At 38.6% G+C, this 15,125-nt stretch overlaps 1 protein-coding gene across 10 annotated transcripts in view; it reads left to right on the top strand.

The window, feature by feature from the left end:
- The window catches only part of CPEB3 (cytoplasmic polyadenylation element binding protein 3), a 263,323-nt gene that overhangs the window by 106,489 nt on the left and 141,709 nt on the right, over nt 1–15,125 (top strand). For 6 of the 10 annotated variants that reach the window (XM_059881919.1, XM_024985731.2, XM_005225419.5 and 3 more), the window contains one exon: nt 4,338–4,361. The exons of the other annotated variants lie outside the window; for them this stretch is intronic. In XM_059881919.1, the coding sequence (XP_059737902.1) occupies nt 4,338–4,361 (24 nt within the window). The remainder of the gene's footprint in view (nt 1–4,337; nt 4,362–15,125) is intronic. 10 annotated transcript variants of the gene reach the window in all.

Genomic DNA, 15,125 nt, shown 5'->3' with positions numbered 1-15,125 from the left:
GAAAGAAGCTAGAGCTCTCTTCTACCGCCTCATGCCATGCACAAGTGTTTTTGAACCTCTATAGTTGAATCTGTGTATGATGTTACTTTGCTACAGAAACTTCAGCAAGTTTGGATAAATCCATGTAGATGAAGATTTAGTTTAGATTTTAAAATCAGATCACAGGTTGTCCTTAGAGAATCATGTGTGTGAGCGCAGCCGTTTCAAACCTAGTGCGGCCCAGGTCTTAAGGAGTAACAGCCGGTCCGTTTTATAGCAGAGCCTCCTGTGCCTAACAGAGCACCATGCTATTAACATGAGGGTGCCATTCACAGCATTATGCCATTATGTGAGGGTGCCGTTCACAATGCACTGGTCATTGATCATGGAAACTTGTTTTTAGAGTAACTGGCACATCCCATATCTCATAGTACATGCACCCTTTTATATTTATTGTGATGGATTGCAAAATACGTTTTTTTCAGTTTTGGATTATTCCGGTTTATGCTTTGAAGACTACAAAAATTTAACATTTTGGGCTTTCTACGTTAATCTTTTATCCCAGGGAATTGGTCTAAAATGTATGTACTGTTTTTTTTAATTCAAGTGTAATTATATACCAAACAATGTACAGACCATAAATATATACGTAGCCTGATGTATTGTCACAAACTTAACACAGATTAACCCATGCCTAGATCAGTACCCCAGAACCCCACCTTAGGTTTCCTTCCAGTTAATACCCCTAGCCAAAGGTAACCACTACCTTGACTTCTAGAAACTGAATGTAGCTTTTTAAAATGAGGTCTAAAGTTGTTTAATACATGCTGCTGCTGCTGCTAAGTTGCTTCAGTCATGTCCGACTGTGCGACCCCATAGACGGCAGCCCATCAGGCTCCACCATCCCTGAGATTCTCCAGGCAAGAACACTGGAGTGGGTTGCCATTTCCTTCTCCAGTTTAATACATAATGAACAGTAAAAGAATTTTATCTGTAATGGTGATGATTCTAATAAAGAATTAAAGTTTTTGGAGGAAGTAGATAGGACTTTGAAAATGTATCGTATCTTGTCATATCTGATATAAATTTGCACTTTCATAGACTACATTACTAACATAGAATACTGAACAGTCACATTACTTCCTTTATTTCTATGTGGGATCGTTTTGTGCTGGCTCATGTTAGGTTTATGTGTTCAATACTCTTTCTTGTTTAAAGCTATATTTGTTCTCGGGAAGCACTGCTGCTGTGCTCCCAAATTTCTCTCCTTGGTGTTCTTTTCATTACCTCTCCCTTAGGGAAGAGTTTGACTCTAATTAGTCTATTTGCAAATAGCCCTTATGAGCAAATTTTTAATCACCAACACAAGTGGCCTACATTCAGAAGGCCATCATGACGTGCATTACTCCTTCCTTTGATTGCACATATAGCTAACAAGCCATATTTGCTGAATACTAGCTTGATACAGAGCTTTCTGCCCAGTGCATTAGAGAGTATTAAAAGAAGCATAACATACTGAACTTTTCCTCTGGGAATTTAACAGTATAGTGAGGTGGTTGAAAGTGTGGACTCTGGAGCCAGAGTGCTTAATTCATATTTCAACTCCACCACTTCCTAGCTGTGTGATTTTAGGCAAGATACTTAATTTTGTGTCCCATTTTCCTTGTCTGTAAGAAGAGAGCCAAAGAATACTTAGGTCATAAAGTTGTGGAGTATATTAAATGATATTAAAATACGTTAAGCATTTTGAATTATTTCACACACATAGTAAAAACTCATTAAGTTTTAGCAATTACAATAAAAATTACCACAGATATCATAGGTAAACTGTTGAAATTGGGACCAAGGTAGCAAGTAATTATTCCACAGTGCATGATTAAAGCAAATTGAAGCATCTCAGATCACTGCTTTAAATTGGCTTGATCCAACCAGTCCACCCTAAAGGAAATCAGTCCTGAACATTCATTGGAAGGACTGATGCTGAAGCTGAAACTCCAATACTTTGGCCACGTGATATGAAGAACTGATTCATTTGAAAAGACCCTGATGCTGGGGAAGATTGAAGGTGGGAGGAGAAGGGGCTGACAGAGGATGCGACGGTTGGATGGCATCACCAACTCAATGGACACGAGTTTGAGTAAACTCTGGGAGTTGGTGATGGACAGGGAGGCCTGGCGTGCTGCAGTCTATGGGGTCTCAAAGAGTTGGACACGTCTGAGCAACTGAGCTGAACTGATTCCATGTGCCATCTTTGCCTCCATGTTATCAGAGTCTCCAGACTGATAGGAGCCAATTTACTGTTCATATCAGTAAATGGAAAAAGAGAAGAATCTGTAAAAATCATGAACCGTTTAAAGAAACTTTGTTTAAAACTCCCAAGTATTTGTGAAATACCGATCTATTTTTGCAGTTTCAATGTGCGAAATAAATAAAACCTCTTTCAAGGCAAAACAAAAATAAAAAACTCCCAAGTATGTCTTTTGCAACTCTTCCCTGTCCCCAATTCAGGATGTTCTTCCCCTTCCCCTTGACTGTCTGGTTCTATTCACTTTGTGTTCTCTATTACCTGAACGTTTAGCAGTTAAAGACTTAAGTGAACAGCATTTTCATTTATCTTTCAGGGATGTTAAAGTCTGATGAGTCATTTGTACCTTAGTATCATAATCAAATTCTTTTTCATTGAGTATCTGGCCAGAAATCAGATAGAATGAAAGAATGGGAATGTATTGTTTGGGAGAGAAATGAGTAATTCTGAAATACAAAATGTTTTATTTCCTCTCTAAATAGAGGTTTTATAGTGAGGAGTGCTGGGCAGCATGACATCACTGGGGATGGGAGAAAGGAGAAAGAAATAAGTGGTAGGACGTCAAAACTTATTATCCTCTCTCTGGTTTAAGTGTTGTCCATTAGTGTTAATTTACCCATGTTATTTATTATAAGTGAAGTAGGCTTTGGGAGGAACCGAGCTAGGAAACTACCATTTACTACACATTCTGTGGGAAGATGAATTCCAGGTTCCAAATAATGAAAAGTATAAATGTTCCTAAAAAATTTTTTTAGAATGCATTCCGCTTGTAAGTAAACAGTAAACGCAATGTAAATTCAGAAGAGGTATTTTTCATTGAAAGTTAAAGCGATGACAGAGTTAGGGGGAGAATGTAGAGTTTGAATAATCCTTTTAATCTGGCTAACCCTTTTTAATATTTGTGTCATGGGAAAGTGAAAAGGCCAAAAGTGTGTTGATGAGGGTGAGTACGGTGTCTGAAGAAAAATGGGAACTGGAAGAAGATGAGGTTAGCAACTGGTATTTCAACTTTCTAGCTGAAAAGTCTGAATTCTTTTCCTAGGAGAGAAGTAGTTCTCTTTAGTTCTGCCTTATGCTACAAGTGTAACCCCAAATTATCCTTGGTTTTTTTTTTTTTTTTTTGGTTTAAAGTTAATATGATAACATTTCATGCCTTTAAAAAATGGATTAAATAGAGTTCTCATTTAAGTTTTACTGAATGTGGGGTTTCAAATTTGAAAAACTTTCCACTTTGAAAGTCATTTTAGATGACAGGATCTCCTGGTAGTATATGTATGATGACAGTCTAGCTCTGTTAAACATTGTAACAATGTACTTTGTGGGCCTTGAGTTTTGAAGGGGAAGATAATCTTTAAAGTACTCTATTCTTAAGTATGGGATGTACCCATGCCTCCTTCCTGCTTTTTCCATTCATTTTCTAGATGAAAAAATATTGTTTCCTACACCTGTAATACTGTATGGAAAGTAAATGAGGAGGCTTAGAGAAAACCTACAGTAACACATTCTGTAAAGCAACAGCTAATTGTGTAAAATTTTTATGCAGTTTTCAGGGCAGACTGTGAAGTGTTTGTGTGTGTGTGTGTGTGTGTGTGTGTACGTGTGTGTGAAGAAATTTAGAATGACCACCATACACCACAGTTTTTACTTGTTTAGGATGAATGTTTTTTTCTTCAAAGTGATGTCTGGTGGTAGTATATAGTACGAATGAAGATTTAGAAATCAGAAAATAATTTTACAGAACTCTATTTATCTATATCTGATACAGATAATGGGCCACAATATAAATCCTTATAAGATTTGTTAAACTTAAGCATCCATTATATCCTTTCCAGTGGCTTCCACATCCAGTTGAATTTCTCTTTAAGACTGTGATTTAACTTGTGCTTCATAAAGGTTTTTTTTTTTTTAATATAATATGTCTGTAGTTAAGTTGAACAGTATCTCCAGATTAATTCCGAGAATACTTAGAAAAGGTTTGTGTGAATGTTTTTTTATTTCTAAATTCAGCATTTTGATACAAATACCCATGGTTTTCTTCTGTGTTTACATGCAGCCAGGAGCTATGGGCGAAGACGAGGTAAAATTTTTTTAATGAGATCTTTTGCTTGCCAAATTGTGAGTAAATATGAGTGTGTGTGTGTGTGTGTGTGTGTGTGTGTGTTTATACTCGTGTGTGTAAAACAATAATTATGGTGTGGTATGATGTTCTAGCTTAATTATTTTAGTGAAATAATTCTCTTATCTCTTTTGTTATAATTATTTTTCAATGTTAGTTGGTAATTTGTTCTTCTAATCCCAATAAAGACATAGCAAAGACTATTTCTAACTGGAAGTTTGTGTTATATGGTTTATTGTGAATGATCTTAAGGGAATAAAGGCCAAGCATATGTATTTTGTTGTTGTCCTGTCCTCACTGTGTTCTTTTCACAGTACTTAGAAGTTAGGCTTTAGAGGGCAATTCTTGATCTTAGTAGATTGACTGGTGAGTTTTTTCTGTGTCACATCCAGAGACAGATTTACCTTGAAGCTAAATGAAGCTTGAGTTTCAGGTACCCTCACTTTCAGGGGATCCGTTCCAAGTTTTCTACTTTATCTTTGTTTTCTTTTCTTAAAGAGAGGTCCTCTACTTATATAGGCTCTAAGGTCCATAAAACTTGCATTCTCTCCTGTCTACACCCAAGCAAAGTAATATTGCTTTCATTTATGTATTGCTATAATCTTTCTAAAGCATTTCTATATCTGTAATTTGTTAAATAATATTACAAAGTAGGTAGGGTAAGCCTAATATAGTAGAAAGGTATGAAATTCAGGGTCAAAAACTTTGGTTGGAATCACTGCTTTATCACTAATGTTTGGTATCCTCGTCTATAAGTTATGAAGTAATAAAATCAACCTTGTCCAACTTCAAGAATGTTAATTAGTTAGGCATCCCTGGTGGTCTAGTGGTTGGGACTGTGGCTTCTATTGCTGGGGCCCTGGGTTCAATCCCAGGTCAGAAACTAAAAAAAAAATTTTTTTTAAGAATGTTAAGTTAGTGAATTAAAGTATAAAAAATGAAAGAGGAAAACTTATCCATATAAACTAAACTAAAAGCATTCCACAAATGCCGGTTGCTTGGTGCTCATTTGCAAAAGCTGGGAGAGATGAAGTAATTTGCTTTGTGAGCTCAAGTTAAAGTCAGAGCCAAGACCGGAACCTTTGTCTTTTGGGTGCTTGTTGGGTGATGTTTATCATTCATCAAGCTGTCTCTGACTCTGTAGATGAGTCCTGAAGAGAAGATAATAATATTAAATTGATAGTATTTATTCCACAGTAAATATTTGTTGAATAGGTGCATATTAGCAGGACTCCATATGTATTTGAGTTACCACTGAAGCATTCTTTCATGGTGGAATCACATAGTCAGTTTTGTTTTCACATGATGGTGAAGAAAAACATTTGTATAGTTATTTTTTAATTATGACAAGACCATTTAACATTTTTTCCTCTTATAATTTAAAAATTTTAAGTGTAGAAAATAATATTACTATAATTATTATGTAACATATTTTTTTTCTTGGTGCTAGGAAATTGATTGCTCTCAGGGAAAGAATAGAGAAGGACAGCATCTCAGGGGCAGATAACAGAGACTGTTCTCATCTTAGGCACTGGTCAGTCCCCAGATCTTGTCAGTATATTTCCTCTAGTTTCTCAGGCCTTCCCCGTCCCTTTCCATTCTGTTGTTTCGTCTTTCTGAAACACCGTTTTGTCTTTCTTACCCTCTTTCTCCATTCAGGAACTCCATCATCTGACTTCTCCTTGTTTCACCAGCCTCATCATCTTCCATTTTTCCTACCTCACCTTCGCCTTGACCAACCCTTGTGCTTTCCCACCGTCTAGCCATTGCAAGTACTGTCCACCCTTCCTCTCATTTACTTAACTGAAATCTATCTTTAGTTCATGCATTCAAGCCTGACTCAAGCCTTACCCCGTCCAGGAAGCCTTTCCCGGCAGCCTTACAGGCCATGTTTTCCTCTGCTTCTGTTGGCTTACTTTCCTTCTGCCTTTTCTGTACGTCCTCATTCTTCAACGGGAGATAAGTTCTTTGAGGACAGTTGTCTCATGTGCCTTACACTGTGACCTACATATAGTTAGCACTTACTGAATGCTTATTGGTGAGGATTGTTTTGAAGTCAGACCCCATGTCTATGCAGACCAGAATCTGACTTTGTATTTTTTAATTTTTATATACTTAAAAATCATAGTATATTAAATACTAGGCATCAAAAATATAAGATCACCTATAGTTTCTGAACTCCTGAGAAAATAATTACTCTTCCTAGTTCCATGTTACCTTCCCCATCTTTATTTGTAAGGTTTGACTTAATCGTTTTCAGAAGCCATGATACCTTTCCATCAAGTGCTAAGCTAAACACTGCCTAGATTGACTTGGTAACTGCTCTGTAGACGTCTGCAGTTTGATAGTTGTAGATGAAGGAGATAATGACAGAAATGTGTGTGTGTGTCTGCGCACACACACACACACACACACACACGTGCGTGACAGAGAAAGAGTGTGACAGAGCACTGAAATACTTGAGTGTTGACTTTCTGTAATGAGAAAAGAACAGCCAGTAATTTTTTTATCCCTGCTTTTATTTAGTCTTCTGTTTCCAAAACCGAAAAAGAAGAAACGTCATCTTTTAAAAATGTGGTAACGTAGTCATACAGGATGGGGCAGGTATACCTCATATTTACTCTCATTTTCTGAAATACACTCATCTGGACCAACATTACATGGTATAAATTTGATGATCTGGCCAATTTCCTCACACTTGTTTATTTGTATGATCAAGGATTGTATTAATGCTTGATTTCTTTCCTGTAAACAAAATTTAGGATTTCCCCTAAAAGCATAAAAAGTGAACTTGCTGATGTGTGTTGGCTGTAGCTTATATTCTATGTTTTACATACATGTTGGTAAACATTTTAGGAATAGAGGGCAGAGGGAATTATCTGTGACAGTTTCGAGATCTGTCCGCAAAATTTAGGCCAGTGAAACCTTTCATCTTTTCTGATAAAGCCTGGAAAGGCTTCCTGGAACAGGCAGAATTTCAAGAACTCTTTGGATGATGGAAAAGGAATAGGAAGTGAAGCATTCCAGGTATCTGATTCAACGTAAAAGAAAGCTCTGAGGTGAGACTGGCATGGCCAGATGCTTGGAGCATGTGCCTGTGAGTGTATGCAGTGGGGGCCAGCTGGAGAGGAGAACTTGGCAGTGAGATGATCTGTGCTACCCTGATGAATGGTTTTTGACACAGATACTGTTGGGCTTTAGGAGCAGGGTTTCATGATACAAGTAATGAAGACAGGAGAAAATTTGGACATTGGTTGACAGCTTGGATGGGCCATCAGGTATTGGAGGGTAGACTTTGGCAAATCAAGTGCCTCCAGTAGTACAGTTGAAGCAGTAGCAGTTGGAAAGAACAATTAGGTGTGAAAGAATAGGATCTGAAACTGAATATTGATTGTACCCCATGGACTATAACCCGCCAGGATCCTCTGTCCATGGAATGCTCTAGGCAAGAATACCAGAGTGGGTAGCCATTTCCTTCTCCTGGTGGTCTTCCCGACTCAGGGATCCAACCCAGGTTTCGTGCATTGCAGGTGAATTCTCTACTGTCTGAGCAACTGGGGAAGCCCCAGTTGTATATAAAAAATTTAAATATTCAATTGTATTTCCCATTGATTCGCACTTTTACTTTAGAGATGTGTTCCAGTAGACAAATGTTGATTTCCCTTGTGGAATCAGAATGACAGCAAAGAATCTTAACATTTTTCTTCCATAGTGTTCTAACTTTCACAAGCTTTTATATGTGTTTTCCCATACAGCTGCAGCCCCTGTTAGAAACTAGCCTAATAGCTGCTGTTATATGTGATATTTACCTACACATTTTACAGCACACTTGATTAAAATATATGTTGTGTTTTCATCTCATACGAGTTTTTATGGTCTCTGGGAGACTTTTGTCCATATGCAGAGATGTTGGCTATGCCAGTGCTCTTGATGTTTAACAGAATTTCTTAGTTAAAGAGCAACAAGGAAAATATGAAAGATCTTTTTAAGTAATGTGAATGAGCAAATGGAAAGAATGATTGGAGTTACTTTACTATTGGATTTACTGTGGATTGGTGTTACTATTGTAAAATGTAGTTCTGTGTATACTTAATCTATAAAAATCTATTGAAATTAATGGATGATTTAGTCAATAACAAAGGTTCTAAGAATCCAATAAAACAAACTTGTGTATGAACTTGGTGTTGTCTTTCTGCCAAAAGCCTGACCAAGGGAGGAGAGATCAGCTGTATCAGTGAGACCATGGTACAAACATGATATCCTGCTAATTCAAACCGGGTTGTGCGAGTTTTCTTGTCTAGAGGAATGGATGGTTCCAGAGTGAAACATGGACAGCTGAAGAAATATCTGACTGTTCACAGCTATGGTATCTGAAGTATTACTGCTTATAGTAATAGGAAAATATGAGCACAGGAGATGGTGAGTGGAATAAGATCACTATTTTTTCGCTTTTGCAAAGAAGTTGGTCTGGAAGGAACCTACATTGATTATGAAGGAGGGGTTCTGGGCTGTCTACCTTAATTTTGTTAAATGTTTGTGTGCCCACTGTGGGTCAGATGGTGTGCTAGACCCTAGCGGTCTCTCTTCTGAGTGTTCATTCTAGTGGAGGAGAGAGAGATGATACATTTTTATATTCAAACAAATATTTTTATATGCAAAAGTTTTGTTAAGTACTAGGAAGGAAGAACGGAGAAGGCAATGGCATCCCACTCCAGTACTCTTGCCTGGAAAATCCCATGGGCAGAGGAGCCTGGTAGGCTGCAGTCCATGGGGTCACTAGGAGTTGGACACGACTGAGCAACTTCACTTTCACGCATTGGAGAAGGAAATGACAACCCACTCCAGTGTTCTTGCCTGGAGAATCCCAGGGACGGGGAAGCCTGGTGGGCTGCTGTTTATGGGGTCGCTGAGGGTCGGACACGACTGAGCGACTTCACTTTCACTTTTCACTTTCGTGCATTGGAGAAGGAAATGACAACCCACTCCAGTGTTCTTGCCTGGAGAATCCCAGGGACAGGGGAGCCTGGTGGACCACCGTCTATGGGGTCGCTGAGGGTCGGACACGACTGAGCGACTTCACTTTCACTTTTCACTTTCGTGCATTAGAGAAGGAAATGGCAACCCACTCCAGTGTTCTTGCCTGGAGAATCCCAGGGATGGGGGAGCCTGGTGGGCTGCTGTTTGCAGGGTCTCACAGAGTCGGACACGACTGAAATGACTTAGCAGCAGCAGGAAGGAAGAATGGGAGGATCCTTTAAAGGAGGATGGTTTGCTCTGAAGAGATGTTGTTTAAACTCAGACCCTAAGGATGGAAAGACAAGATGGAAAGTCTGGAAACATTTATTTATCTTTAAATAAATATTTTATTTTGGAAATTTCCACATACACAAAAATAGAATTGTTTAATGAACTATGCATTCATCACTTAGCTTCAATGATTATCAACATTTTTGCCTATCTTATTTCTTATATTCCCCTTCCTTTTTTCCTTTAGAATATTTTAAAGGAAATTCTAGACATCAAAATACAACTGTTTTAAGAGGCTTGAAGTGTAATACTGATTAATGTTTATAGCATTGATAAACCTTGAAAACATTATGCTAAGTGAAAGAAGGCAATTACAAAAGACCACATATTGGATGGTTCCCTTTTATGAAATGTCCAGAATAAGCAAATCTGTTGAGACAGAAAGTAGACTAGTGGTTGCCTAGGGCTAAGAGGGTTCCAGGAAAATGGGGAGTGACTGCTAATGGGTTAAAAGGATGAATTGTATAATAAGTGAATTATTTTTTAATAAAGTATTAAAAAAGGGTAGTGGTGAAGGGGAGAGGAGCTTGAGGCAAGAAAGGACTTTGTGTTTTTGAGGAAGTATCAATAAATAGAGCCCAGAATGGCTGAGCTTGGTAGGAGAGAAGCGGGGTGTATTAATATGAGGTTGGAGGAAGAAAGGAAATCTGATCTCAATGGGCTTTAGCTCCTGGTAAGGATTTCGAATTTGATCCAGGTATAAGAGGAAATCTATGAATGTTTTAAAGCAGGGTCAAGTGATCAGATTTATGTTTTTAAAAGAGCACTCTGGCTTTTGTTTGGAGTGGAGTGAGAGGAGAGGTGGGTTGTCTAGTTCAAAATGATGGTAATAGTCTAGGCAAGAGAAGATGGTGTTTTAAGATAGGGTAACGCAGTGGAGTTGGAGAGAAGTGAACAATTGGAAGCTACATTCTGGGGACAGACTCAACCCTCTCTAATGGCGTTAGACCAAGGAATTGAATATGGAGAGCAAATAAGAAGGAAGACTCAAAAATGGTGTTCAGGTTCTAGCTTGAACACTTGAGTGAAGTGTGATGCCACATATCAAAATAATACTGAGCAAGAATAGGCTTCAGGTAGAGGTTGAGTTCATTTATAAATACATTAAGGTTGTGATGCTTAAGAGATAACCACATAGTAATATCAACTAAGATGTATTTTTATCTATTTGTATTCTAATATTAGGGTTTTATGTAAGATTTTTGTGTAATCAAAGGCATGCTGCTACCCTCAGAGATGGGAAAACCTTTCATCTAGTTCAAATCTTTCATGAAAACAAAACTCAGATAAGTGAAATGTTTTATCCAGGGTCGCAGAGTAAAGCCAAGGCTAAAACTTGACTATCCTGACTTATAGGCAGCTTTTTTTTTTCCTCTGCCTAATAAGCCATATGAAATGCCTCATAAGCCATTTACTAAAACATCCCCAGAGTAATTCATTTCTGAGTTCTTTCCAAAACTAAGAGGAAAAGCTTCAGGTTTGGAGTGGGAATATTGGGTGAAGAGTGCCCTGGAGCTGCTGGATTGACAGCAGAGATGTGGGAGCTCAGAGGGGAGGTCCGAGCAGTTTTGGCAGCACAGCATGGCCAGTGGGCTGCCATTCTGCTTCTTAACTGAAAATAGATATCAGAAAACCAGACCATTGGTGGAAGACAGAGCCAAATGGCCAAAGTGCAACAATTAAGAAGTATTTCTCCTGCTTTTGCTGACTTATTGAGTATGAATATATTATGTGAAAGTCTGAGATTCTAAAGCAGATTTATATGCTAGGTACATAAGAATATAAGTTTTGGTAAGTAACATGACTTACTTAAAATGTTTTGCTCGTGGGAAATGCTTTTATTAAAGAAAAGAAACATGTCAGAGAGCTACTAGTGTTAGTGAAGTGGGACCTCTCATGGGACACAATTTGGGTACAGCCTCTTAGGTTTCAGTTTCTGGTAGCACGTGTCCAGAAACTAAAATTATACCAGTCTTCCCAGGGACTGTTTGTCATGAGGGAATGATTTATGTCAACCAGATGAATGCCTGGACAGACTAGAATGCCAGTGTTTCAACTTATCATGGAGATGGATGTAACAGAAATAAAACTTCAGTGGCTGGTTATTTATCTAGTAGTTCAAGTCACCTTTTCATAATAATTAATTAATTAATAGAACAGTCCTTCAGGAGCTTATAATCAGAGCACAGGGAAATAAATTGTTTTCAGGATCTGGAAAGATCAGATGAGCCATTCTGTTCCACAGAGTCATCCCAGCAGTATGATAAAATCCTCCTCTCTCCTTTTGGTTTGCACTGGGAAATGCAACGGATTCTTAATCTACCCTTCTGTCTTTTAAATGCTTCCTGCAGACTGACTGTTTTGTTCTGACAGGACTTGAGGCAGTCATGTTACAGTAAGGTGGACTAGATTATAGATTTTATATTCCATTCCTGAAGATACTTTTCTTAACTTGATTGAACCTGCATGTTTCCCAAGGCTCTGTACACTTCACACAGTGTCTCTCTTAGTTGCTGTTTGCTACAGACAGATCATCTGCTTTTCAGTGGTTCTTAAATTGGAGCATAGGAGTCGCTGGGGAAATTTGTTAAAAGTGCAGATTTTCAAGTTTGACCTCTTTGATTCAGATTAAGTAGATCTGGGGACTGAGTTTATTCTTAGGTCTTACCTACAGTTAGAGAAACATCATATATGTGTGAATTCTTAGCAGTTTCATTTCCAGGGGCAAATTCTTTCCTGAAGTCTATGATACTCTATGTGCGAAGACAGAAATTTACTTTCAAAACCTTGGAAAGTTTCTTAAGTGCCCATAACCAATTTTTAAAACAGGTCAAATTTTTGCAGTTAACTCTTGCTTTTATTTATTTATTTTTGCCAAAATACTCTGGGGAAGCTGTGGTTATGTTGGCTACACAGAAAGAAACTTCTCTTTGTTCCAGCATATCTTGAACATCTGATGTTTCTCCTAGCTGCTCTGGTTCAAGACTTCCTCATATCCCAGGTGGACAAGTCCCAGATTTCTTCAGAATTGCACCCCATCTGTCCTCTCCCTGGGTGCACATTGTTAATGGAGGTGATGGTAGCTTTGCTGGATTTGGGGTAGAGGGAAGAACATGGTCAGGTTGTGACAGGAGGAAGATGGATTAGATGGGAATATCAGTCTCTAGGGAGTGAGTACATTTTTTTTGTTTTTAAAGAAAAGCTAGTATTAGAATGAAATAGCAAATTTGGAAAATGTGGAAATTTGCTTTTACAATATAGAGTGTAATATGTAATGTTTGAACAATCAGAAGCAAGAGAAGAGATCTCAGTCTTCTGGGAACAGGATCCCAGAAGGATCCTCAAACCCATCTGTTGTGTTCCAACATTTATTTATTTGCACATGGTATTTTCCTTTCTTGTCTGCTGCCTCACTGTTAACACTTATTGAATACTATTTTGTATGCCCTTATTAGGACGTGAAAATATAATGGTGAACAAGATTAAATTGGTCCTTGTCCTAACAGAGCTTACAGTTTCATGGGGTCGGGGAACGAGATACCAAGTTAAAACCCATATGATACCCTAAGGGTAACTAGGGAAAAAAAATGTTAGGAAAAAGTGCTGTAAATGGATGGGAAAGGGCATCTATTCTAATCTAGAAGGTCAGGAAAGTTCCAGTTGAGTTTCACTGACTTTTTAGCCTAGACCTGAAGAATCAATAGGACTTAATTAGAAAACTGGGGAATTGAGAGGAGGGTGTTTGTTTTGGGTGGGCGAACACCTTTTCCTTAAGGCCTGAGGCAGGGAAGAATAACAGAACTATCTAAGGAGGCCTGTGTCATTGGAGGTTAGTGAACCAGAGGGAGAGGCAGCAACTCTTAATGTAGGAGTTGGGTGGGCGAACACCTTTTCCTTAAGGCCTGAGGCAGGGAAGAATAACAGAAATATCTAAGGAGGCCTGTGTCATTGGAGGTTAGTGAACCAGAGGGAGAGGCAGCAACTCTTAATGTAGGAGGGTTAGGCAGAGGCCTTACAGTTTACAGAGACATTTTTGTACTTTATCCCCAAATTAGGGGGATGTGGCAAAGAGTGTGGTCATGTTCAGATTAATATTGGAAAATAGTAACCTTGGCTGTTTTGTAGAGAAAGCATTGTGGAGTACAAGGTAGGAATTAGCAGATTGAGTAAGTTATTATATAGACTCTTGAGACTGTTAGTTCAGGGGAGAGATGATGGCAGTATGGACCAGGGTGTTAGGACTGAAGGTAGAGAGAACTGAATGAAGAATTATTTTGTAGCATGAGGTGGTAGGACTTAGTGAGAGATGGATTAGATGTGGAATATGAAAGAAAGGGATGTCAGGATTGACTCCTAGATTTCATGATTGAATTGAATGCGAATAGTTATTTTCATTGAGATTGTAGGAATGTTAGAGAAGCAGGCTTGGCGGGAAAGATAAGAGCTGTTTTGAAAGTTCTTTCTCTATGGATTCTTATTCTTCATGTTTGAAACTGTAACTCCCACAAGATTCTGCTCAAAATTGCCCTCCTGTGAAATCATTCTGAAGCTCCTTGAACCCCCTGCCCTACCATTTTCCATAGAGCAGTAAATTGTGCCTTGCATCATTTGGTAAAGTCTTCTCTTAGTATTTCTGCCTCTATTTGATAATTGGGCTTCCCAGGTGGCTCAGTGGTAAAGAATCGGCCTGCCAATGCAGGAAACTTGGGTTCGTTCCTTGGGTCAGGAAGATCTCCTGGAGGAAGAAATGGCAACTCACTCCAGTATTTTTGCCTGGGAAATCCCATGGACAGAGGACCTGTCCATGGGGTCCAAGGAATTGGATACGACTGAGTACGTATGCATGGTCGCATTTGATAATTTATGTGCTTGCCTTTCTCTCTCCCCAGACTTGATTTCTTGGGCAGGGACTACCAAATAGCTCTTGTTTGTGTGATGTTCTCCAAATGTGGATAAACAATTCTACAAGTGTTTTCTACTGAGTTACATAGTATGTTAAGATTTCCTTTATCTTAAATTCAGGTAATACTAGATTAAGTTATTTTACTACAGAACTTTCCCCAATCTTTGTATTCTAATATGGCTTGTGAATCTCTGGGAAGGGCATAATGTGTGTAGTATTTTCCAATATTATTTAGTTCTCCCAACCTCTCCCCCACCAGACTTTGTTTTCTGAGCATCTCATGTTACTGTTGTTGAGTGTAGGAGTTGGTGATAGGAACAAAGGTGGGAAATGCTGGTTTGGATGTACGCTTGTCACAGCAGAGACATAGTTCACTGAGTGTGGACTACATGAAAAGCAAACCCGCCAGCCATGGGCGAACATCTCTGGGTGTCTTTGGGAAGCTTGTTTTGCCTATAGTTGTTGCAGATCTAGTTCTTTTACTCCCACTGAACAAAACAGACATCAGGGGATGA

Source organism: Bos taurus, chromosome 26 (genome assembly GCF_002263795.3).
Source record: "Bos taurus isolate L1 Dominette 01449 registration number 42190680 breed Hereford chromosome 26, ARS-UCD2.0, whole genome shotgun sequence".
NCBI classification, from domain to species: domain Eukaryota; kingdom Metazoa; phylum Chordata; class Mammalia; order Artiodactyla; family Bovidae; genus Bos; species Bos taurus.
The sequence above is the reverse complement of the archived record's forward strand: the minus strand, read 5'-3'. Positions and strand labels throughout refer to the sequence as shown.